Consider the following 27,636-nt stretch of genomic DNA (forward strand, 5'->3'; position numbering starts at 1 on the left):
TAAAGCAGAGCAAACTAGTCTTAGTAGTAGTAAAAAGTTTTTATCTTACACTGGAACATCAGCACACACTGAGACATATTTACAGCCAAGATAGTAAAGTGGACATAAAATGTGGCTCCCAAGGTGGTTTGATTTTTTGTTGAAAGAACAAAATAGCTCTTCTTAACATTTGTGTTGCTGACCCCTGGCCTATGCCGCACACTACACGGTACACTACGATGTAGCCCGGTAACCTCCCTAGAAACCTATCTACATGTTGTGGCGATGCAGACTGAATCAACTGTGATTGGTCCTCTTGGTAGCATCACATTTTCATCTTCTCCTTCTTCACGAGAATAGAGGACACAAAATTTTTACAGTAAGAACAAAGTCGACCAAATGGTTCGAGTGACAAAAAGCCAAAATCAAGCCTGTTCTGTAGTGTTTTAAGCTAATGCAAGCATACCATGCCTCCCACCGCAATCCAGGCTCGGTTGTAGCTACTGCTGCTTAAAAAATGCCTGTTTAAAGGATAAAGACTCAGCACAAATTTGAATGCCTGGTGTTGAAGTGACAGAAAGCTAAAAAATAGAGTTGGGGTAAGTGCAGAGCGACACAGACACTTCAGTGCACAATTATCACAAGAGCATAGTCCACTTGTGTAAGGTACGGCGTATAATCTGCGCTGATTTGATCCAGAAGCCTAAATCGGCCTTCTTGGTCTCTGCCAGCTGACTCCATGTAAGAGCACTTTAGTAGATAAATGCTGTTTCTCCATGTTTAGTCTTTCCCTCCGGCAGGACTAACTGACCATTTCCAAATGGTGAGAGTTCTGCTCGGCTCATATCACTGCAGCATATGAAATAAATATGCTGCTTCCTCACCTTACAGACCAGTAATGTTGTATATAATACAAAATATATAAAAAAGATAGACATTAAATATGAGTTCATTGTTTTTATTTCATATCAAATACAGAAATCTGTACACCTGCCACAAATCTATGAGCTCCTTATCTATTGATAATATCTGATCTAATCCAGGCAAACTGATCTGCAAATGCAAGGAAATGCATATTGGTTAAAAGTGGAATTTTTAATATTTTTTTTTAAAGTCTTTGCACAATTAAATGATTAGGATATAAAGACTGCAGCACCACTGAATACAGTCAAATGCAAAAGTTTGGACAAATTCCATGCAAATTTTACTGCACAATTTCATTTGTTTTGGTGAAAACAAAATAAACAAAATATATATTAGATATGGGCGGCACGGTGGCATGGTGGGTAGCACTGCTGCCTCACAGCAGGGATGGCCTGGGTTCGATTCCCCGGCCAGGTGACGAGGGTCCTTTCTGTGTGGAGTTTGCATGTTCTCCCCCGTGTCTATGTAGGTTTCCTCTGGGTTCTGTGGTTTCCTCCCACAGTCCAAAGACATGCAATTGGACATGCTAAATTGCCCCCCTGTGTGTGAATGTGTCTGTCTGCCCTGCAATGGACTGGTGACCTATCCAGGGTGCATCCTGCCTTCTGCCTGATGACAGCTGGAATAGGCTCCAGCAACCCCAGTGACCTGGAAGGAGAAGCGGCTTAGAAGGTGTGTGTGTGTATATTAGATGTAATATATACAATGATGTGGCATAACTTTTGCACAGGCCACACTTTATGTTTTGGGGGTCTTGTGTTCTGAGGCCCTGCAAAAAAAGAAACTAGGTCAAAAGGCCACACATTTACATTATATTTAACTCTTAGAAAGAGTGAACAAAGTAATCTGTCAAAGCTACTTAAGGAGGATGAAGACACTTTGTGCTGATGTAATATATTCCATTAAAGGGCACATTACCAATGAAACCATGGGTACTATGGTATGTGGTCTGTAAAAACTGTTAAAGCCAGTGCATACAGGACTTATAAGGAAACTAATCTGCAAAAACAGCTCGTTTGAATCATATTTGTGATGTCACAAAAACCATGTTTACATGTGTACACCTCTACAGCCTGCAGCACTTTAGTCCTGCCCATTCACACTGAAGTTATAAGGAGTGTTTCAGCCTGGACTGCTTTGTGAATGTGCAGCCAATCAAAACAAGGCCATTTAAATATACCAGTCTTAAAGTCACAGTTACCAAAATAGCAGTTTTAATGCTAAGGAATAATGAGAGGTCATGTAATAATTTGTAATGACTACAAAACGATACAAGCGGCTTTCAGGGGAAGAATAAAGTAAGATATGGGCCGTTTAATGAAAATGCATTTAAGTCAAGTCAATTCAGTGCAGGCAGAGCAGCGGCCACAAAGAATGCGAGAAGAAAGAAATTCCCAGAATTCCAACAGCCCAGTCCCTGCGAGGCTGATGAAAGGCCCGGAGACCCCCTAAGAATCCCCCCAAGATTTCCCCTTCCGAGTGTGGGGTCATTTAAGGGTGAGCTCCTTTTACCAGGCTGAGGTTATTCAGGAGTCACCGGCACTCTTGCTCTGCTCCGGTGTTGATGGGCCAGCCCTGAGAGAATGCTGGAGCTGACTGCTCAGGCAGGATGAGAACAGTGTGAAAAACACCACAAAAGAACACAGAGGGATGCCCAGCTAAGATAAACGGCTTCTCTTCCAGCCCCTCCCACACTAATCAGGCTCTTTTCATCTGTTCACTGTTAGGTAATGTACAATTCTCCAGTTAAAGGGACAAAGAAGGGAATTTATCAAGACTTGCTTTCCTCTAATAGAGCCACATTAACGCTGTACTGTACCACAGCTACACTGCACAGAGACAATCAGGTAGATTTATTATTATTATATTTATTAGTGATAATAAACATACTAACACACTCACACACACACAAAAAGACATATGACAAATATATATTTCATTGTAACAAATCTAAAGAATATTTGTATTAGTTTATTATTATTACATATTAGTATATATTACACCACTTTGTCATATTTTATATTTTACCCAAATGTAGTGATTTGAGCCAGATTCTGTGCACTGTGGTGTAAATAAAATAATCCTTATATATAATTTTTCATAAAGCACAATTTTACTTCTTTTATTTTGTTTTTTCTCTCCTCTGCTTCACTTCACTTATTTGCTTTTACCCTTTATTCCTTTATTAATATATATATATATATATATATATATATATATATATATATATATATATATATATATATATATATATACACACACACACACACACACACACACACACAAATTTTACTTTTAATGTAAGTCAATGGAACCACACGTCTTTCCAAGTCATTTTGGGCCGTTGCTTTTGGTCCATTTATCATGAAATTTACACACAATGTAAAGGGTAACAGGTACTTTCAGATCATGTCATAAACTGAAAAACGTGAAAAATGGAGATACAAGTTTTTTTTCCCGACAGCAGTGATATAAAACAGAGAGTGCCAGTCCTAAAATCTGATTGGCTGCATTAGAAGCTGTTGTGTAATAGCTGATATACGTACAGCTACGACCACCTCACAACTGAGTTCTGTGTTACTGCAAGTCATAAAAACCCTTGTGCTGTTAAATGAATAATATTTGCAGTGATAAATGAAGTAAGAACCCGGTTCTGTTTAAAGTGAGGCACAGAAAACTTTTCTACTAATACTAGGCTGATCAGCAACAGGCTAATGGTCCATAATAGCACCTTCATTAATATGCTGGCTACAGATCTGCTCATTTTAATTTGAGATAATATGAGAAATAAGATAATCTTTTATTAGTTCCACAGCAGGGAACTAATCCCTTTAGTTACAGCAGCAAAGGGACAGCAAGGCACTCAAGAAAAGAAGTAACAAGAAGAGAATTAACAAGCAAAGAAATCAACCTGGTTCACAGCTTGATCCTTACTGCTGTATAGACAAGATAAATCATACTGAAGATAAAAAATATAAACTCTATCCCTCACATAAACTCACAATATGAACTTTATACATATACATTTATACACTCTTAAATCGGTCTGTGGAGCTTGGACACACACCGATCAGGCGTAACACTCTGACCACCTCCTTGTTTCTACACTCATTGTCCATTTTATCAGCTCCACTGTGACCACTGTCCTGCGTCCTGTGACCACTGATGAAGGACTAGAGGATGACCAGCACAAACTGTGCAGCAGCAGATGAGCTATCGTCTCTGACTTTTCATCTACAAGGTGGACCGACAAGGTAGGAGTGTCTAATAGAGTCGACAGTGAGCGGACACAGTGTTTAAAAACTCCAGCAGCACTGCTGTGTCTGATCCACTTGCACCAGCACAACACACTAACACACCACCACCATTTCAGTGTTACTGCAGTGCTGAGAATGATCCACCACTTAAATTGTACCTGTTCTGTGAGGGTCCATGGGGTCCTGACCACCGAAGAACAGGGTAAAAGAGGGCTAACAAAGTAAATCATATAAGAGCGTCAAATCACCAAATTCCACCGTTTAACTAAATGTATTCACTGTTGAAGAATTTCATGCATCCCAGTTGCCTCTAACATAAAGAGCACTTATGAATCCATAACCCGACCCCATCAGCACACACAGAGAATTAACTTTAAAATGTACAGCTAATAAATACATGCAAACCAACTGGACAGGTGTGCATTTTAGGACATTCTCAGACCTCAGCGTCAGGCATCAGACAGAACAGCATCATTACTTGGACTCAGTGGTGGGAAATAACTAAGTAAATGTAATTAGTTTCTGTACTTAAGTAGTTTTTTGTGTATCTGTACTGAAGTTTTTCCATTTTGGGCGACTTTACTTTCACTCCACCACATTTCAGAGTCTAATATCTGACTTTTTCCTCCACTACATTTTGAGAAATCTGTTGTTCCTTTTGGTTTCTGTGTATAAAAACGTAACGTCAAAATGAAAGAAGCGCAAAGCCAGAGCACCAATCAATGCCTTTGATCATTTTAATAGACGTCAGCATCAATAATTAATGACGTTCTACTAAACGACTGGTTTACCAAGAGAGACGCTGGAGGACTTTCACCTAAAATCAGTTCATGAAGAGAGTCTTGTTATAAAAATGATAACAGGACATCAGAGCCATAATTAATCTTTTAGTACTTTTACTTTTGATACTTAAGTACATTTGAAGGTAAATACTTTAGTACTTTTACTCAAGTGGAGGTCTAAAAGGAGGAACTTCTACTTTTACTGAAGGAATATTTTACCTTGGGTGTCTCTACTTTGACTCAAGTACATGGCGTGTGCTTCGTGCATCACTGCTTGGACTAGACAACTTTGAAAACCATCATCATGTCTCAGATCTCATGTAATTAAACATCAGATCAAACAGAGCTATTAAAAAAGGTATTATACCAAACACAGTTAGACCTCAGGAAGAAGCTCTCAGACCAAACGCAAGCTTGGTCAGTGCACATACTGGTCCATAGAAGTTTGAAGCTGGTGTATTTTCAATATAAAAGCCAGTATAACATTCACAACCGCGTGGGTGGCTGTCCGCTGCTTGTAATGATCAAGGCAATTTTGTCTGACCGTGTTTGATCCGACAGCTTTGCATCTGACGCTGTTCAGTCTGATAGCTTTTTTTCTGAGGCTGTTTGGTCTGATACCTTTTTTTCTGAGGCTGTTTGGTCTGTCGCTGTTCAGTCTGATACCTATTTGTCTGAGGCTGTTTGGTCTGACGCTGTTCAGTCTGATAGCTTTTTTTCTGAGGCCATTTGGTCTGACGCTGTTCAGTCTGATATTTTTTTTTCTGAGGCCGTTTGGTCTGACGCTGTTCAGTCTGATATTTTTTTTTCTGAGGCTGTTTGGTCTGTCGCTGTTCAGTCTGATACCTTTTTGTCTGAGGCTGTTTGGTCTGACGCTGTTCAGTCTGATAGCTTTTTTTCTGAGGCCGTTTGGTCTGACGCTGTTCAGTCTGATATTTTTTTTTCTGAGGCTGTTTGGTCTGTCGCTGTTCAGTCTGATACCTTTTTGTCTGAGGCTGTTTGGTCTGACGCTGTTCAGTCTGATATTTTTTTTTCTGAGGCCGTTTGGTCTGACGCTGTTCAGTCTGATATTTTTTTTTCTGAGGCTGTTTGGTCTGTCGCTGTTCAGTCTGATACCTTTTTGTCTGAGGCTGTTTGGTCTGACGCTGTTCAGTCTGATATTTTTTTTTCTGAGGCTGTTTGGTCTGTCGCTGTTCAGTCTGATACCTTTTTTTCTGAGGCTGTTTGGTCTGACGCTGTTCAGTCTGATAGCTTTTTTTCTGAGGCTGTTTGGTCTGACGCTGTTCAGTCTGATAGCTTTTTTTCTGAGGCCGTTTGGTCTGACGCTGTTCAGTCTGATATTTTTTTTTCTGAGGCTGTTTGGTCTGTCGCTGTTCAGTCTGATACCTTTTTGTCTGAGGCTGTTTGGTCTGACGCTGTTCAGTCTGATAGCTTTTTTTCTGAGGCCGTTTGGTCTGATACCTTTTTTTCTGAGGCTGTTTGGTCTGATGCTGTTCAGTCTGATAGCTTTTTTTCTGAGGCCGTTTGGTCTGATACCTTTTTTTCTGAGGCTGTTTGGTCTGATGCTGTTCTCGCTGATACCTTTTTTCTGAGGCCGTTTGGTCTGATACCTTTTTTTCTGAGGCCGTTTGGTCTGATACCTTTTTTTCTGAGGCTGTTTGGTCTGACGCTGTTCAGTCTGATACCTTTTTTCTGAGGCCGTTTGGTCTGATACCTTTTTTCTGAGGCCGTTTGGTCTGATACCTTTTTTTCTGAGGCTGTTTGGTCTGATGCTGTTCGGTCTGATACCTTTTTTTCTGACGCTGTTTGGTCTGACGCTGTTCAGTCTGATAGCTTTTTTTCTGAGGCCGTTTGGTCTGAGGCCGTTTGGTTTGATACCTTTTTTCTGAGGCCGTTTGGTCTGATACCTTTTTTTCTGAGGCTGTTTGGTCTGATGCTGTTCGGTCTGATAGCTTTTTTTCTGAGGCCGTTTGGTCTGACGCTGTTCAGTCTGATACCTTTTTTCTGAGGCTGTTTGGTCTGACGCTGTTCAGTCTGATACCTTTTTTCTGAGGCTGTTTGGTCTGATTCCTTTTTTTCTGAGGCTGTTTGGTCTGACGCTGTTTCTGATACCTTATTTGCTGGTTCTAGAATGCCTGCAATGTGTGTGCTTGTGTTCTAGAATGCCTACGTTGTGTGTGCTTGTGTTCTAGAATGCCTACATTGTGTGTGCTTGTGTTCTAGAATGCCTACGTTGTGTGTGCTTGTGTTCTAGAATGCCTACATTGTGTGTGCTGGTGTTCTAGAATGCCTACATTGTGTGTGCTGGTGTTCTAGAATGCCTCCATTGTGTATGCTAGTGCTCTAGGATGTTCTTTTACTGCACAGGTTCACTTTACGGCGGTAAACTCTCCGCTCTGGGCTGAACATATTGATATTGGTCACATGACGTCACAACCGCGCTGCCGCCACTTTGGTCGTCAACATCATCGGTTTGTAATGAGATAAAGCCGTAATCGATTCAGCAAACTTCACTTTTTAAATCTCATCTTTGAAGTATGTTAACTGATATATTTGAATGTATTGAGTTGATTTTGTTTGATTTGTGCTTTAGTGATAACAAATGAAAGCTGTTAAGGCATTTACTGAGGTAAATTAAGGCATTTACTGAGGTAAATTAAGGCATTTATCTAGGTAAATTAAGGCATTTACTGAGGTAAATTAAGGCATTTATTGAGGTAAGCTGATGTTGGCTTCATATTCACCAGCTTTCCAATTTGTGAATGTGTGTGATTGAGAGCAGATTGAGAGAGAGCAGGGAATCGAGAGTGAGAGAGATGGAAGAGAAAGAGGGAGTAGCAGCGTTTGGGCAGTTCTGACATTTGACCTCCAGAAACGACAGCCAGCTTTACCTCAGCACGAAGCTGCTGCTGGTTTAGTGCTGCAGGAAGTGCGTCATAAATCTTCCTCAAACCTCTGACAGAGCGGCTCACGGGACACGACCCCTGACACACCGATCACTGCACACACACAGCAGCTCACACCAGTTCACACATCATCTAGCAAAGCAGGACCACCAAGGACAGACGTCAGGTCATCAGAACAAATCATCCTTCACAGAAATCTGAAATGTGTGGGTGACCACCCAACCGTACTAGGGGCTGCATAGAGTAGTCAACTCAAAACCCTCTAGTGAGTGCTGTGGGCAGCAGTCGACTAGATGAGGACAATGCTGGAAATACACCGATCAGGCAAAACATTAAGACCACCTCCTTGTTTCTACGCTCATTGTCCATTTAATCAGCTCCACTTACTGTAGAGCTGCACTTTGTAGTTCTACAGTTACAGACAGTGGTCAGGACCCCCATGGACCCTCCCAGAGCAGGTACTATTTGGGTGGTGGATCATTCTCAGAACTGCAGTAACACTGACGTGGTGGTGTGTTAGTGTATGTTGCACGGGTCTGAGTGGATCAGACACAGCTTTGCTGCTGGCACTGTGTCCACTCACCGTCCACTCTATTAGACACTCCTACCTTGTCACTCCACCTTGTAGATCTTGTAGTAAGTCAGAGATGATAGCTCATCTGCTGCTGCACAGTTTGTGTTGGTCATCCTCTAGTCCTTCATCAGTGGTCACAGGACACTGTTGGCTGGATATTTGTGGTTGGTGGACTATTCTCAGTCCAGCAGTGACCCTGAGGTGTTTGGCTGGCCACCACCTTCAAAAGCCCAGACATCAGGCTGGAGAACCAGAGACAGTAATAAACTACAGGTCCCAAAAATGAGAACTGATAGCTTTCGAAAGTCACCCACTCCTTTTTTTTGAAGGACGAATGAAGATTTATAAAATGTTTTTCTTCTTAATGAGGTATATTGTGTCTTATTTTACATATTTATTTAATTATTGATTTTTAGAAATGCATAAGTGGGCATTGTAAATTCTCATGTCATTCAGTTTTGCTTTCTTTAAAACTGTGAAATAAATTTGATCAAATCTAATCAAAATAAACATCATTAACGCACCCAGACAGTGAGCATATATCGGTCCGCTGGTACAAACTAACTAGTTTTTAATCTCCCAAAACAGATTTACAAAGCACAGAGACTTTTATTTTAGAAATTAAACTAATTTTACAAACAACCGAGAGAAAAAACTAAGACTGATGGGCCGCCCTAGGTGGGCCGACAGTGGACCACTGTCCTTTTGCTTTCAGGGCAGTCATGAAAACTAAAACAACAGACCTTGACATTAGATTTGGCCATAATATTTAGTCAAGAAGTGGAAGGGGCATCTGTGGGGCATGTACCCCCATTATACCCACCTCTCTTCAACAACAAATTGTTTGTATTTTTCATCATCACTGATTCGCATGCTGCTTTTTCACAACAGACAATAACAAAGCAGCTCTGTGGAAAGTTCTCTGTAAAAACCTTGAGAGTTTTCTAGGATGTGAAACGTTCCTGTTCAGTTACATCAGCAGTTACAACGTCTTATGTTCAGAAAAGTGCATTTGTTTCACAATTTTTCAAAGTGGAGGAAATGTGACAAGACAGTGTTGGGAATACGTGTTAGCTAATATTCTGTAATCGGTCAGATGGTGAAACAGGAGGATTTAAGTGTGCTTAAGCAAGACAGTGATGTTTTCAGTACTTGAGTTAAAGTAGAGACACCCAAGGTAAAATATTACTCAAGTAAAAGTAAAAGTTCCTCCATTTAGACCTCCACTTGAGCAAAAGTACTAAAGTATTTGCAATCAAATGTACTTAAGTATCAAAAGTAAAAGTACTAAAAGATTAATTCTGGCTCTGATGTCCTGTTATCATTTTTGTAACAAGACTCGCTTCATGAACTGATTTTAGGTGAAAGTCCTCCAGTGTCTCTCTTGGTAAACCAGACAAAGACCACCAGGTACCGGAACAGCTTCTTTCCAACAGCTGTCACACTCCTGAACTCTGCCTCCTGATATCTAAACAAATAACAATGAACTGTACCCTAACACACACCAATAACACACAGACTTAAACACCACTCAACACCACTTACCGGCACTCACATCTGTTGTATATACTGTGTAAATATTCTACCTGTTCATAAGTACATACTTATCCCCCTTCATATTTATTCATAGTTCATAGTACTTTATACCCCTTCATATTTATTCATAGTTCATAGTACTTTATACCCCTACATATTTATAACCTGTACATTCTTGTTTATAACCTGTATAACCCCCTTCATGTCTATACCCCCTCATATTTTTAACCTGTATATACTATACTTACTGTACATTTGTAACATACATATTTATATTTCTGCTAAGCACTTCTGGATGGATGCAAACTGCATTTCGTTGCTTTGTACTTGCGACATACGCAATGACAATAAAGTTGAATTCTATTCTATTCTATTCTATTCTATTCTATTCTATTCTATTCTATTCTAATAGAACGTCATTAATTAGTGACGCTGACGTCTATTAAAATGATCATAAGCACAAAACACTGAAGGTAAACAGTTTCCATCAGGGAGAACCGAGTGGCTCTGAAATCACTTTTTACACACAAGCAAAGTTTCAGTTTAAGATTTATTTACAACTTAGTTCCAAGTTTAAGTTTAATAAAGACTGGCTTTAAACTCAGGATCACAGATGAGCTCCTTTACTATGTTGATCTGTAGGTCTCTGTTCATAAACATAAACCAGCCCAGACTAATTTACTATCAAATGAAATGGTGTTTGTAGAAATTCAGAAAAAAGCCACGTCAGTCACGACTGCATATGTGGACATATTTCTATATTGTGCTCTATTTACACAAAGTTAGGTTAGTTCATCATTTATGTTGAACAGACTCTGCCAAAATTTTACGCTGCTGCGCTGACGTTGAACCGTGTGCTGCACTGGGTCGGTATGACCAACAGGTCAAAACAAGCTTTAAACAAAGTGACCGCTGTGCCCTGATTGGTGCTCTTGATTTGTGCTTCTTTTGTTTTGACATGTTACATTTTTATACACAGAAACCAAAAGGAACGACAGATTTCTCAAAATGTAGTGGAGGAAAAAGTCAAATATTAGACTCTGAAATGTAGTGGAGTGAAAGTAAGAAGTCGCCCAGAATGTAAAAACTTCGGTACAGATACACAAAAAAGTACTTAAGTACAGAAACTAATTACATTTACTTAGTTACTGTCCATCACTGGATGCTGTATCCCAACAATAACAGGATGAGAGAAAGTTTAGGCAAAGGAAAAGCACACAGCAACATGCTGAAGCAGGAATAACACTTTATATAAAGACACATGATCAAAATAGGCCAATAAAGGAGAGTGATGTGCATACTGTAAGCACATTAGTTTACAATGGCTAAGAATAACACAATGCAATATAAATAACACGTTATATAAAGAAACACACTCTAATTTTGCAAAAATAGACAAATCCAGGAGGACGCTGGGCCAGGAAACTCTCACATTTAGGGACACTAAAATAGGCCACAGCTGAAGCAGAACCCACTTGGACGAACCCTGGAGAGGAAACAACAGGGCAAACTCAATTGTGGCCGAGGAATGTACCTCATCATCTCTCTGAGGAAGAACACGCTTGCAGTGCCAAGGAGCAGCCCGCTGCTCGCACACTGTGGCGGAACACTTTCAGGACGTTCTCACAGGTGAATGGATCCGTTCATTACACGTTCAGAGTTCAAAATCAGGAAAAAAGGGCGCTGGGAATTACGGGGCAGCACAATGCTTAAGGACGTTACATCGGCATGTGAAACTGGCTAGGAAAAAACAGACCCTGGCACTTTGGATAGAGAGTGTACTGCGGTTCACTGTTAATAGAGAGAAGATTGTTTACACGCTGTGTTGATTCAGAGTGCACTATCAATAGAATGGACTATCGGATGGTAGAGAGAGTATTTATAATGATCTGTTTATAGAGATGGAAGTTGAAAAAAAAGCTTTCCAGTGAAACAGTAAGTTTAAAAAATAAAGGCAGAAACACAACATTAAATAAATAAATTATTGAACTCATTAAAAATAGCTAAGATTATAATGTGCAATGATGAACAAAAAATGTATCTAAACAAGTGCATTGACAGTGGTCTATTAATAGATTGCACTATTGATACAACTATTAATAAAGTGCACTATTAATAGAGTATACCATTGATAGATTGTACACCTAATATAGTGTACTATGTATGCAGTACTTATAATAGTCTGTATTAGCGATAGAGTGTACTATTGATAGTCTGAACGATTATAAGAGTGTACTCTTAATCGAATATTCTTTTGATAGAAAGTACTATTAATAGAGTGTGGTATTAATATACTATTAAGAGCAAGTATGCAGTATTAATACACTCTATCAATAGTACTTAATATACGATAAATAGAAAGTACTTTTGATAGAGTGTAGTATTCATACAATTATTATAAATAGACTATACTATTAATAGTGTGTACTATTGATAGACTGTACTATTAATAGCGTGTACTATTGATAGACTGTACTATTAATACAACGGACTATAAATAGACTGTACTATTAATAGTGTGTACTATTGATAGACTGTACTATTAATAGTGTGTACTATTGATAGACTGTACTATTAATAGCGTGTACTATTGATAGACTGTACTATTAATACAACGGACTATAAATAGACTATACTATTAATAGTGTGTACTATTGATAGACTGTACTATTAATAGCGTGTACTATTGATAGACTGTACTATTAATACAACTGACTATAAATAGACTGTACTATTAATAGTGTGTACTATTGATAGACTGTACTATTAATAGCGTGTACTATTGATAGACTGTACTATTAATACAATGGACTATAAATAGACTATACTATTAATAGTGTGTACTATTGATAGACTGTACTATTAATAGCGTGTACTATTGATAGACTGTACTATTAATACAACTGACTATAAATAGACTGTACTATTAATAGCGTGTACTATTGATAGACTGTACTATTAATGCAGTGTACTATAAATATACTTTACTATAAGTAGTGTGTACTGTCACAGTAATAGAATGAACTATTAACTGATATTATACAATTAATCGTGAGCACTATTAATATACAGTTCTAGATGTTGGGAGTTCAATTAGCTATATTTACATTTGATTGGCATTCTGTATTTACAGGTTAGAGTCACTTCTGCCTTTGCTTGTTTCAGTGTTTGTTTCAACAATCAATAATGTGTGAAGGACTGAAGGTTTAGATTCTGCTTTTTTACAGAACTAATTAATATGGATGGTTTTTATTATTGCTGAGAGTGTGCAGATGTGTAGAACTGCGAGCTACTGATTGGGAGTACAAACTAATCATATGGTAGACTCTGTCATTATATGGTATATGTCATTATATGGATTATATAGTAGTACATCTGTCAGCTGTTCATGCACCGATTGTGTTCTCTTGTTCTACTATTGATTTCTTGCAAACTCAGGGACAAATGATGATGGGAGTGGCATCACGGTGTGTTTTATGTAGATGTTAATGGTCCAGTTTTCAATTGTATTAACCTCTTGGTCCCCTGGGTCTGTCTTTAGGGTATAGAGATGTTAAAGAAGCAACTTAACAGATTGTTCATGCGTCCAGAAGAAAGGAAATCAATACCAGTAATTAGCACACAGGCTGAGGACAGATTGAAAGTGTTAGTGGAAAACAAATGAGAGTACACAGTTTGTGTGATGTTGTGATCCACTGAGATCACAGTTATTAGGAAACCCAGCTCAGATTCATCTTAAATATGCAGGTTGTTAACACTGAATTGGTATCGTAAGACTGGAAACCTCCCATACACACCAGTAGGCTTTATTAAATGTGGTGGTCAAGTTGCTTTGGCAGTTTTAGGTTGCAGTTTCAGAAGCTTCTGTTATTATAACACTGACTGGCCACTTCATTAAGTCCACCTCTTTGTTTCTGCACTCGTTGTCCATTTGATCAGCTCCACTTACTGTATAGCTGCACTCTGTAGTTCTACAGTTACAGACTGTAGTCCATCTGTTTCTCTGATACTTTGTTACCCCCTTTTACCCTGTTCTTCAGTGGTCAGGACCCCCATGGACCCTCCCAGAGCAGGTACTATTTGGGTGGTGGATCATTCTCAGCACTGCAGTAACACTGACGTGATGGTGGTGTGTTAGTGTGTGTTGTGCTGGTCTGAGTGGATCAGACACAGCAGTGCTGCTGGAGTTTTTAAACACTGTGTCCACTCACTGTCCGCTCTATTAGACACTCCTACCTTGTCAGTCCACCTTGTAGATGTAAAGTCAGAGACGACAGCTCATCTGCTGCTGCACAGTTTGTGTTGGTCATCCTCTAGTCCTTCATCAGTGGTCACAGGACGCTGCCCACAGGACGCTGTTGGCTGGATATTTTTGGTTGGTGGACAGTTCTCAGTCCAGCAATAACACTGACATTATAGCGACTATTGTGCTATTGTCAAATACAGAACTGTGCCAAAGTCTTGCCATCTACGCAAATTGTGCCGTGGTTCCAGATTTTTCCTTGATACCCCCAGCCATCACAAGGATTTGTTGAAATAACGTCTCCAGCACACTGGATTTCATTTAATAAAAAAATCATTTGATAAAAAAAAAAAAACAGGTATTGGAATAAAATTACAACCAAAACTGCACTGCCATGAGGACAGGTTTGGAAATGGTTAATCTGACATATTAACCTACATAAATTAAATCAGTAAGCCATGTTGGGCCGTGTGTTACAGTGATTTTATCACAGGAAGATGCGTTATTAGGCACAGTGTTAAGTGTTAAACCTCCTTGCCCATGATAAAATCACAGTAATGCATGGCCTCATGTGGCTTATTGCTTTTATATCACAGATCACAAAACAAAATATGATAAAATGCACCATTTTCAAAAAATAATTAAGGTCATTATTGACAATAATTGAGATAAATCACTATTAGATTGTTGTTGTCATGCAACCATAGACTGTTGAAAGAACATCCAGTCAGCCATCACTACATATCACAGTCATTTCAACTTTTTGTCATATAAGAATGAGCATATTGCTTTTATTGGGACAAAACCTTGTATCTCCATTTTTGTCATTTTTGTCAGTTTTTGACAAAATTTGAAAAGACCAGTTACCCTTTACATTGTGTGTAAATTTCATGATGAATGGACTAAAGGAAGCAGCCCAAAATGACTTGGAAAAATATCTGGTTCCATTGAATTACATTAAAAGTAAAGGAGGTTTTTTCCTTCTCCTGTAAAGTTGTCATTTTGGAGATACAAGATGTTGTTCCTACAGCAGCAATATCATGATATACAGTAGCAGTGTCTAATTCATAGGCCTTCATTCATGAGTGGTTTTTGCTGTTAACACTGTGATGACAATGCTACTTTCCATTAGCACCTCTATGCCATTTCCAGTGTCATTTAGCACTCAGCTAACAGTGTTGTCTGTCCACTTTCCCTCTATGGGGCTGAATCTTGCTCCCTTCATAGTGCACTACACAGGAACTAAAGTACTGGCTTCTGCACCAAAACAATACATGATATATCCAACGAACAGTCATTTGGGATTCAGTCATGTGTGCACAATTGTATTTTGGACAAATATAGCACTAGAAACCAGAATTTCATAACTAACATAGCGCACTATATAGGAAGGAGGGAGCCGTTTGAGACACAGCCTGAGCTTAGTGCTACTGAAGATCTGACCAAAACAGATTACATATGACGAAATCAAGTGTCATACATACTTTTATATACTGCATTTATATACTGATTTACAGTAAACCATATGCTACTTTAAATAAAAGCCTGTGACGATAATGGAGCAGTTGTTTAGCCTGTTAGCTATTTTTAGCCTGTTAGCTACCTGGTTCTAGTTAAGAAGCTTCTCAGTTTAAACAGAACCAGGTTCTTACTCCATCAGTACACCCAGTGGTCCATGTAGGCAGCATTAAAGTCTAAGATTATTGAGTCAAAGGCATTTTTTTCATGTCAGAATCCAGTTGTTTTGCTCGTTTATGGAAAATTCTGCTGTGGCTTTGAATGTAGCACAATCAGATTGTAGAACCGGGACAATCTGTTATATAAAACAGGTTGTATATGTATTAATGTTACTTGTATATAATCTTATATTAGTGTTTTTCTGAGCAAATAAACACCTACTGCCTATATAAATAGCTCTTTATTTATTTATTTATTTTTAATTTTTTTGCACAGTACTGTTCTATATTATGCTAACACTGACATGCTAATCATAGCTTTCGCTTCTGCTTGTCTCTGATATATTTCAGTTGAAAGCTCACTTGGGGATTAATAAGCAGTGTTTTATGAGAATGTCACTGCCCAGGCATATAACAGCTGCCCCAGAGTGACTGGCTCTTAGTTAAATGTCACAGCATCATCTGCTTTCACAGACAACATCTGAGACTGCCATAACCTGAGCAAAAGGGCAAGATTACACTTATAGCAACACATCAGGCACACTCGGCAGAACAGCAGCCTGGACGTTCCAGTAAAAAGCAAATACTGTGGACTTTCCTATTTGCTCTAGATATTGCTGAGGGCCTTTAAAATGTGGCAGCGTTCCAGGCCGGGCAGGACAGTGGAGGCCAAATGATTTTACTCAGGCCAAAGCAGGATTACTTCAGAGAAACCTGAGTTGATTTACTGCATGGTGAACTGAAGTGACCCAGTTTTCTAAGTAGCTGGAAAGAGTCATTAATCTTAGATGTCTTATGAGAAAGTTCTTCAGCCTCTCACTTTATGGTACGGATGTGAGAAGTGGCTCAACTTCCTTGAGGAACTGTCTGCCGAGCTACTTCAGGGCATGAAAGTTCACAAAACGATGTTAAATGCTACAGTAGCTGTAACTCTGCAGTAACTGCAGCTGCATTAGAAGAAACATACAACCACCTACACCGCCCTTTAGGAGCAGGCTTTTGTGTGTCTGATTTGATGCTTCAGCTAAGCTAAATCCATCCATCCATCCATCCATCCATCCATCCATCCATCCATCCATCCATCCATTCATCCATCCATACATCCATCCACCTTCCTATCTACCTACATATCTATCAATCAAATAACCCAGTTAGCACCCTCAATTACCTGTTATTTCAATGGTAAAATGTTTCGAATTTAGCTGTATGAATCAGTAAACAAATAAACAAGCAAACAAACAGACAAACCATAGTATCATCATTTACATGTTATTTGAAAGTAATGCTTCAGTAATTGCGTGAAATGATGAGAATGAATAAACAAACAAACAAACAAACAAACAAACAAACGAATGAATGAATGAATACATTTCTAATAATTAGGCTCCAGCTGTGGCTACATGGAATAAATCAAATAAATCCATTTTGCGTCCATTTATCACTGCATATATTACACACCGACACGCCGTATCAATTCATTCAAACCTCTCTGGATTATTGTGTATCTGACGCCCCCTGGCGGCTGGAAGAACAGTGACACAGCGCTAGACCCCATTCTCCGGAACTAAAGCGCTTCACTATTTATTCCTCATCGGCCCTGTTATTGAACAGCACCGTCGGAAACAGGTAACACGTTGCTGATTCAATTTATTTTTATTATTTTATTATGTTTCTAAAATTCACAACGACTCACAAAGAGTCTCTTTTACCCGAAGACGTGATGAAGCTGCGTACTGGTTAGGATATAAAAGTAAGGCTGAAGTTGGCTTCGCCTGCTCCTGGTTCTAATTTACCCGTTCCACCTTAAACAGCGCTGCAGTCACTATAACGTCTCTGGCGCCAGGCTACAGCTGCTGCGCCATTTAAGGTGGAACGGAAAATTCGAACGAGGAGCTCGAGAATAACTAATTTAACTCAATGTTTGTCTAAATAGTGTTAATCCGAACGACAGCTGGCGTGTTCAGATCACAACCAGCGGTGTTTCATATGAGCAGATGAGCCTAAAACCGGTAATAATACTAACTTATCTCAATTAAAAGAATCTCAAGCAGAACTACACTCTTTTAAAAGATGGTTCTCCAGTGATTCTTTAGTAAAGACAATGTTCTGTCTACTTAGAACCATGACTTCTATGCAGAACCATTTGCATGCTTTGATGGTTCTTTGCAAGGCGAAATAGTTCTTCATATGGATGGAGAATTTGTTTTACATGGTTCCATATAGCAACAAAAAGTGTTCTGCTGTTGTTATGATGTCAAGCTTGTAACCATGAAAGAACCCTTTTCGGTGCTCCATAGAACTATTTTCAGAACGCTTATACAGCACATTCTCCTTCAGTCTGAAGAACCGATTCACCATGCAAAGCACCGTTTAAGCCTGCAAATGTTTTATATTGACCTCATGTTTCTAAATAGAACCTTTGCCTTTAATAAAGAACCCAATTAGTACATCCAGCTTGTATGAAAGTAGGAACTGAAGAACTGAAGCCAGATTTTCTCTTGTTTAATCTTGTTTTGGTGTGAACTAAATCAACAAAGCTCCAACGAGAGGGATGTGAATATTATCACCGTCTGCAAAACAATTATAGACCCAGGCAGGAGATGAGGTTCTAGTTTCTTCAGTGATGTATTCAAGACAAAGTAAAAACATTATAATTTGAGGTGTTTAATATTCAGAAAAGCACAAATCCATTCAGAATGTGCTTAAGTAAGTAGAGCTGTGTAAATGTGGCTAGTTCATATTAGAAATGTACTGACCAAGATAATTACCTAACTTCTTATAAAGAAATGCACTTACAATTGTACTGCACTTATGTATTGTAGTGTATTGTAGTGTGTTGTATTGTATTGCACAGAGTCCTGTGTTCAACTCTGTTCCTTGTCTCTCGGTATCAACAGACTTTTTGTTTCTAGCAGTATCTGAGCTCAGGACCGTCTTTCTCTCTAACTTATTGGTAACTAGCACAGATACTTTCTCTAGATAGACAAAGCACTTTGTGTAAGTAACTCTGGATAAGAGCGTCTGTTAAATGCTGTAAATGTAATGTACAAATGTTTTTGAAATATCACTGAATTGTACTTTAGTTGATTAGACATTCAGTTGCTGACTGTATAAGATGTTGATATTCCTACTCGGCTACTTCAGTAAACCGTATATGGCACTGAATCATGACGCAAGTCAGACATTATGATGTTTTGAACCTTCACTTGAGGAAATTCTCTCTAACTGTGCCTTATTGAGCTTTAATTAAAATCCTCTGTAATACATTTACATACATGTAGTGTTCTTAAAGTCATGATAACAACAATGTGTTGGTGGTTACATTTTGGGGATTTCTGTCTTTCCCTGATGGAATTTTATTGCACAACAGTCTTCATTAATTTTAGGAATATTTTTTTTTTTTTTTATTTCATTCATTTATTTTTCTTCTCACCTGTGTTTATTTTTCACACTGAAGGAGAATATCTGGAATATGGATCCTAACATCAAATCTTTCCATTTTCTTAGCTGTTTGTATTCTGTCATCGTCCACCTGACTGCATATATGGGAACACCATGATCGCTGTTGAGACTGGACTCTATATCGGATCTGTCGCAGATCTTAAGGTCCCTGCAGATCTTACCAATGCAGGAATCACTCATGTTCTCACTGTGGACTCAGAGGAGCCAAATATCTCTGGCTTCCACACAAAATTCGTCCATGCTTTGGACGATCCGTCCACAGATCTGCTCAGCAGACTGGACGGCTGTGTCCACTTCATAACAGAAGCTCTAACCACATCTGTAGGCAAGCCGTCATCCGTTCTTGTCCACTGGTAAGTTTATATTAAGGGTTTTAATATAAATGTTAACATGTTGTGATGCATGATGACATTTTCATGATACATGGTATTTATCACAGTAAATACTGGACAAAATACGCCAGCAAGCCAATAGTGCCACATTTAAAAAAGGCTATGAGACATGGCATAATGGGCTGACATCATGTTGATTACTTGTTACTATGCAATTCATGCAGTTACTGTACAGAAACAGCTTATTTATTATTTATTTTCTGTAATTTTTGAAGGGGTAGTTTAGCTGCAACACATGCAGCAAAATAGTAATACATTAAATGGAAATGAAAGAATGTCTCATTAAGAACAAGTTTGCAGAAAGTCATATCAAATATGTAGAACAGGCAAAATAATTAAAACCAAAAACATAAAAAAGGTAGAAATTAGACACAATTAGGAAAACACACTTCACATCTATTAGATTGTTTCACAGTATTTTAAAGGTAAAAGTTTTTAGCATTAGATGAGAATTGTACATTCAGAACCAGCCAATCATGGAGTGTGTTTACATGTTCTCGAGTAATGAGTTCATGGTGAAACTCTGGGTCTACGTGAGTCAGACAGTAATCAGATTCCTGCTTTGCAATCAGGCCAATAAACTCGCAGAGGACAATGTGACGTAAACGTGATGTAAAACTCAAGTTTCATGCTGTGGCTTTTTTATTAAAAACATTGTCACTTTACCTGAAAATCATCTAGAAGATGAACATTTAAATCCTTAATTTCCTCAAGCATGTATTTGGTTTCAGCGCTGCCCCAGAAGTGTTTTGCTGCGTCTCACGGTGACGCTGTTTGCTTATGTCCAATACCGCGGTCAGTTTTTTGCACATTCACAGGCTGAGAAATCTGAAAGAAATCAGAGTAAGAGTTCACATATGCTGAGAAATCTGATTACTGATCTAAAATCCAGTCCCCTTATCAGATCTCTTAATCTGATCTACGCCGATCTAAGAAATCAGAGTGTGCTGTTTACATGACCTTTTGAATAATCAGATAAAAGCAGAAATCTGATTATGATCGGATTAATGAGTGCATGTAAACATGCTCATTATGTCTAATACATTTTTTCCTTTGTTCTGACTGTAAAGAAAGATTACAAGTAAAGTGGAAGCTGTCTCAGAAGACCTTTAAATTAAAAATTAAATTAAAAAATAGGAAATTATGTATGTACAACATTATGTACAACAATGGCAATCCAACTTTACAATACAGCTCAAATGAATGGGTTTTCAGTCAAATCACCAGTAATAAAATAAACTGTACTAGGATAGTGTCCTCAGATTTCTGGGTTGAAGGAGCTACATTCATATAAATTACCAAATAACAATATTAAAAAAATGTTCAACCAACTTGCTTTCTTTATTAAATCATCAGTCCGTGCCCTAAAAGATGGCTTGTCATTGATCCAAATTCCCAAATATTTGTAGCTCGAAACACAGTCTTTAACTGTATAATTCAAACCATTTACTGCTGTATCACTTACTGTCTATTGCATGAGATCCATGAGATCCAGAAAAGTATATACATTTGTCTTTTCTTCATTCAACACTCGTTTCAGACTATGTACGGTATCTGTAACAAGAACAAAAAAAGATTTTTTAATATTCAGTGGCTAGTGTTACAGAGGACGTGCAAGAATATGTGACTATCATCTTCATAAAATGCATTTTACAGCTTTTACTGTGTTATTCAACTTTATTAGTATATACTGTGAATAGCACTGGCCCAAGGATAGACCTCTGTGGAACCCCATTAGCAATTTCCAGAAATTGATAGCTCTTCTTGAGAAACAACCCATTGCATTCTATTTACAAGATCATTTTGGAACCATTTGAGCAACTGCTGATCTAAACCAATAAAAAGCAGCCTTTGTATGAGCAAATCATGATCAACTGGATGAATCATCATGATAACATAAACATATTGTCATATTGTCCATCCCCATTTTAGCACATTGTTTTGTTTCTTTTTGTTTTGTTTTTTCAGCCATGTGGGTCAAAGTAGAAGTGCTGCTGTAGTTACTGCTTATCTAATGAAAACACAGAAGCTGAACCTGCAGGATGCGTATACCAAACTGCAGCAGCTCAAACCGGACGTCAAGTAAGTGCAGAAAATATCCATATTTCTGTTGCAAATCAAACATGCTGTTGAATTTCAAAAGAGGTTTTTTCTTATATTTACAGAATGAACGAGGAGTTTCTTGACCAACTGGGCCTGTACGAATCCATGAATTGTGAATTGGATATGAACAGTCCGTTATACAAGCAGTTTAGACTGAAGAAAGTCACTGAGAAATATCCAGGTTTGTCTTTCCACGTACTAAAGGTGCTTATGTGCAGTCTTCAGACAAAAATTCTGTTTAACACAAATGCATGTTTACCATTTTATGGCTTGTGGGAAATTCATAAAATATTGCATTTGTTTTATTTTTAGTATACTGGAATCAACAGTAGACTTACTTTAATGTAACATAATTTTGAAGCAGGTGTTAGCTTGCTGTTAGCACAGATGTAGCAAAGGTTATGTTTTGAATTTTTAACAACATTGTAATTCAGAAGATCCAGTAAAACTTTGGGAAAAATGTAAGTAGAATAAATCATATTAGGCTTGTATTGTATTTTAATTTATCATACAGTGTGATAGCTGTGATTTTAGAAAATCCCATTCATTTTTCCATAGAGAAATCCAGCTTACACCCAGAGTTCCTAACATATCACTGCTGTCGGGAGAAAGCTTAGCATCTCCATTTTTGTCAGATCTTTTTCAGTTTTTGACATAATTTGAAAATGCCTTTTGCCCTTTATATTGTGTGTAAATTTCAGGATGAACTGACCAAAAGAAATAACCCAAAATTACTTGGAAAAAATTCTGGTTCCATTGACTGACATTAAAAGTAAAGTAGGTTTTTTTCTACTCCTGTAAAGTTACCATTTTGGAGATACGAGGTTTTGTTCCGACAGCAGCAATATGCATGATGCCCACTACAAAATGATGAGTTCAGAGGTCTGTTAATTCTTTTGGTAACGAGGCTTTGTCTTTCATTGATCTAGAACTCCAGAATCTCCCCAAGGATGTGTTTGCTGCTGACCCAGCCCAGACCCAAAATACTGAGGTGGTCTATAGATGCAGAAAATGCAGGTAAAGTTTCTGCCTGAATTCATCGGAGTTACTTTTCACTTCACTTACTGTATTGAAAACTTGCATCTGAAGTGCATTTGTGCTTGTTTTGTTTGGGCATTCTTATAGACGCACACTCTTCCGCCACTCCAGCATCCTTAGCCACTATCTGGGCAGTGGGGCGTCTGCCTTTTCTCATAAAAGGTTCAGTGCTGGACGTCCAGCAGGAGATCAGACAGAGTGTACGTCGTACTTCATAGAGCCGGTCCAGTGGATGGAGGATGCTTTGCTTGGTGTCATGGATGGACAGGTACTGCTCGTAAAAGCATAAACTCTTAATACAGCGCTGGGGTAACAATAAATAATAACCAACAAGCAACAAAACTGCTTATATAGATATTTATAGAAATATATCAGCATTGCTTAGAATTACTAATTAAGTATAGATGCTGAATCAGTACAAACAGTTTTATGTACTAGTCAAGCTGGATTAGTTTTACTTACAATCAGTAATAATTGTGAAAATATTTTAATCCAGTATGAATCTGTAGTGTGTGGTTTTTACAGTTTGACGGTAATAATTTATACGTATGTGCAATATCTGGGTTATGTTGTGAGGAACTCCACTTATATTAGAGATTTTTTTGACACATTGCTTTTTTTGGTGTTATTTTTGCAGCTACTCTGTCCTAAATGCAGCTCCAAGCTGGGCTCCTTTAACTGGTACGGTGAGCAGTGCTCGTGTGGCCGGTGGGTGACCCCTGCTTTCCAGATGCATAAGAACAGAGTGGACGAAATAAAACATGTCAACATTTCAGCACTCAAATGACACAGCTATTTAACAACACAAATAAAGTTATATATTGTTTGAATATTTTGTATTTGATCTTTTGCTGGAGGGAAAAGAGCAGTTGTCATTGGGGAGCTTGGAGTGCCTGGCTTTTTGTTTTTTTTTTTTTTGTTTTTTTTTTTATTTCATTTATTTTTTTTAAAGAAAAAGTACTACAATCCCTCTGTCTTGAAGTTTTTGCAGTATATTTACTTATGTGATTTGTACACAAGGTGGCGCCATACTGCTGTTGTTCTTCCTTCTAAAGTGGTTCTAGTCAAATGTACGTTTTTGGCACCCTAGTGATTTTTCTGTATCTTCTTAAAACACCAATACAACAGTATCTAAAATAAATACATTAAAAAAATTCTAAAAATTATAAAAACTGTGGGGCTAATGCCTAATAAATTTGACCCTGAGTGTATAGTAAATTTAATAGGTTAACAGAACTGGCACAGAAAGGCTTGTAAAGAAATAAAGAAAGCAGATTCTAAACTAGCATCACTTTCTTTGACCATCGCTTGACCTGGTGATGTTTAAATGTCCCATGTTACATTGTCAAACAAAAGTGATGACATACCACATGTCATTTTTGCTTCACTTTTTACTTGATATTGTTAATATATACACCAACTGGCCATTAAAACCGTCTCCTTGTTTCTACACTCATTGTCCATTTTATCAGCTCCACTGACCATATAGGTAAACTTTGCAGTTCTACAATTACAGACTGTAGTCTGTATACTTTCTTAGCCCCCTTTTACCCTGTTCTTCAGTGGTCAGGACCCCCATGGAACCTCACAGAGCAGGTACTATTTGGGTGGTGGATCATTCTCAGCACTGCAGTAACACTGACATGGTGGTGCTGTGTTAGTGTGTGTTGTGCTGGTCTGAGTGGATCAGACACAGCAGTGCTGCTGGAGTTTTTAAACACTGTGTCCACTCACTGTCCACTCTATTAGACACTCCTACCTTGTCAGTCCACCCTTTACATCCAAAGATGTAAAGTCAGAGACGACAGCTCATCTGCTGCTGCACAGTTTGTGTTGGTCATCTTCTAGTCCTTCATCAGTGGTCACAGGATGCTGCCCACAGGACGCTGTTGGCTGGCTATTTTTGGTTGGTGGACAGTTCTCAGTCCAGCAGTGACACAGGTGCTTAAAAAATCCAGCAGCACTGCTGTGTCTGATCCACTCAGACCAGCGCAACACACACTAACACACAGTGCTGAGTATGATCCACCAACCAAATACCTGCTCTGTGGGGGTCCTGAGGGTGTCCTGACCATTGAAGAACAGGGTAACAAAGTACTCAGAGAAACAGATGGACTACAGTCTGTAACTGTCAAACTACAAAGTGAAACGTATGATCAGTGGAACTGATAAAATGGACGAAGAGTGTAGAAGCGAGGAGGTTTTGATGAAGTGGCCAGTTATTGTATATATTAAAATACACACTAAACAGTGAAGCAATACACTTCAGTGGTATTCGTCATGACTTCTGTTTATCATTATGTGATGTCAGGCCACTTTAAGCATTACCAGGTCAGGCCAGCAGAGAGATGTGAGAGCATGTTAAAGTGTATATAATTACAGAGTAGCCTTCACTCTGTCTGGAGAATGAATGGAACTGAGGACACTCTGAGGCTTGATTTAAGGTTTTCTCTAAATAACACGTACAGAGTCTAGTAAAATTGCATTTGCCTCCTATAATTTTTATGCATTTTTTTCACATTTTACATTTAAGTTACAGTGATGAGCATGTGGAAACTTACCAACAAGGATTGCACATATTCAGTCCATCTGTCGTTTGTCAGTTTATAAACACCAAGTACGTCCCTAAGGACTGATAGTATGTGTGTAGGATTCCGTTTAATTTTAAAAGCTTATAGCTTTAAAAGTCTGCGTACGTCACATAGTGATTTAGTTTGACTCTGAGTTCGGAGTAGACGGTGTTCCAAAATACACAAGCAGGCCCACCCCGGACAATCCAAGAAGAAGAAATTTATGACCCCATTCAGCATCCTCCTTAAAATCCTGCGGAGTGTTAATGATCAAAATCATATGTCTCTTAGAATCATAGGGCCAAAACACAACAAATCTGGAAGTATTACTTTTGTGGTTTGTATGTCTGCTCTCATTCCTTCTTGTCTAATAAGCTCCATTAATGGTCGTACATTACAGTGATTTTTATCATAGGACAGGGATGTTGTTAGGCACTGCACAAAGCAGGCGTTTTTATAACAGTGATAAACTATACCAACTTTTGATAATGCTAAAGACAATTTGTAAATTAATGATTGACCAGTCAGTAAATTAGAAAGAATTTGCAGGGAGCTTGTAATCCAGACAAGCTGCAAATGTTTTGTATTAAACTATATGAAAGACCAAACTCGCAGCTCAGTGTCAAAACTACTAACCAACAGACATATATTGGCTCTAAGGTAAGCTGAACTTTATCTGGAGTACTTGGTAACACTGGTTTAAATATGTCTAACAGATAATGTTTCATAGCAATGCTACAATAGCTAGGGTAGCTTTTTTGCCTTAGCGACTATACAGTGCTTACAGTAGCGTTTATGAAACATTCTGTTCAAAGATAAATATCATCTTGATGAACTCCTACATATCATCATTTGTATTGTTTCACAAGCTATAAGGCGGGTGTACAAGACTACAAGCTCTTCTCAGTGTAGTACTGATTAGTTAGTATTCGCTTTAGTGTTAGTTGTAGCTTGAACTCATCCAAAGGGGCAGCTTTAGCTTGTATGGCTGGAAATAACTGCCCGGTGGTGTTGCAAAGATGGCCGCCTAGCGAAAAGACTTTCCTATAAGAACTTTGAATTATTTGTTGGCTTAAACTTAAAGTTTGCTAAGTAGTGTTGTTTGTTAACAGTAGGCCATACTTAGCATCCAACCTAAGGATTTATACAGTTAAGTATATAACTCAAGTTACATAGCAGTAAATACAAAAATAACAGACACAATATTGGAAATAAAAAGGTAACATTTTCTATGAATGTCATGTTTGTAATCATCTATAAACACATTTATAACATTATAATGCATTCATACGGTTATAAATATTTATAAAAATGAATTAGTGAATTACACTTTAAAGCCATGTTTATTGTACATTATGAATTGTTACTGTAATGCATTATAAGTAGTATATATATAATAAGTAACAGATATATATTATAAGTAACATATATTATTATCAAAAGTGAAGTTAAGACACATATAAAGGCTTTTTATGTCCCTTCACTCTGTAACACTACACTACAGTACAGTAATGCTAATTTCTGCTAGCGTTCTATTGGATATGCAGTGTTAAGTTAGTGCCAGGCTAACGGTGGTGTACATTAACAGTGGTGTACATTGACTTTCCCACATTGGGTAAGACACTGATGGCAGCTCTAGTTTAAACTCTGACATTTGAAGCCTGTAATGAGCTTCATTGTGGATGTTTTAGTGTTTTAGTAAATCCTTCAGTAAACACTTCAACTTGAAGCCTCACTCTTAACACTGGAGGAGGCTTTAGTACAGTATGCTTCACTTAGAGTGGACAAATGCAGCTTATGAGCTCTTATAATTTGTTATGAACAGTACATATAATGCATTATGTTAACAATTCATAATGCATAGTAAGCATGGCTATAACGTGTAATGCATTTTATAAATATTTATAGCCATGTTTATGACTTTTGAATGCGTTATAACGTTGTGAATGTGTTTATAGATGCTTACAAACATGACATTCATAGAAAGTGTTACCGATAAAACCATGTGTTTGAGGCTTTAATGTCAATTATACCCAAATGCATTTATTGGAGCTTTTCCTGTTTTCCAGATTTCAGATGCAAATCAGGCTGCTTTAAATAGGACTGATCCACTGCGGGATCCTCTGTCTTTGGAATCACTGTAAGCCAATATCAATTTAGCAAATCATTTACTCCTTGGGGTGAAGACAGAATG

General features: G+C 38.2%; 1 protein-coding gene across 2 annotated transcripts; it reads left to right on the plus strand.

The window, feature by feature from the left end:
* The first annotated feature begins 17,417 nt into the window (after nt 1-17,417).
* On the plus strand, nt 17,418-23,702 carry dusp12 (dual specificity phosphatase 12). Of its 2 annotated transcripts, none has more exons than XM_017704115.2 (7): nt 17,418-17,503; nt 19,385-19,692; nt 21,700-21,813; nt 21,897-22,015; nt 22,764-22,851; nt 22,960-23,140; nt 23,510-23,702. In XM_017704115.2, the coding sequence occupies exons 2-7, from the start codon at nt 19,433-19,435 to the stop codon at nt 23,657-23,659; spliced, it is 912 nt and encodes a 303-aa protein (XP_017559604.1). In that variant the 5' UTR covers nt 17,418-17,503; nt 19,385-19,432; the 3' UTR covers nt 23,660-23,702. The 2 variants fall into 2 exon arrangements, with proteins under 2 accessions (XP_017559604.1, XP_017559602.1); XM_017704113.2 differs by lacking the exon at nt 17,418-17,503 and adding an exon at nt 17,814-17,886.
* The last annotated feature ends 3,934 nt before the right edge of the window (nt 23,703-27,636 follow it).

The sequence above is a fragment of the Pygocentrus nattereri genome, chromosome 17 (genome assembly GCF_015220715.1).
Source record: "Pygocentrus nattereri isolate fPygNat1 chromosome 17, fPygNat1.pri, whole genome shotgun sequence".
Taxonomy (NCBI): Eukaryota; Metazoa; Chordata; class Actinopteri; order Characiformes; family Serrasalmidae; genus Pygocentrus; species Pygocentrus nattereri.

Bases quoted from the DNA above. Each gene is read 5' to 3' on its own strand.
- dusp12 (XM_017704113.2), top strand. The intron at 19,693-21,699 runs GTAAGTTTATAT...TTGTTTTTTCAG, and splicing joins TCATCCGTTCTTGTCCACTG to CCATGTGGGTCAAAGTAGAA. The intron at 22,852-22,959 runs GTAAAGTTTCTG...GCATTCTTATAG, and splicing joins TATAGATGCAGAAAATGCAG to ACGCACACTCTTCCGCCACT.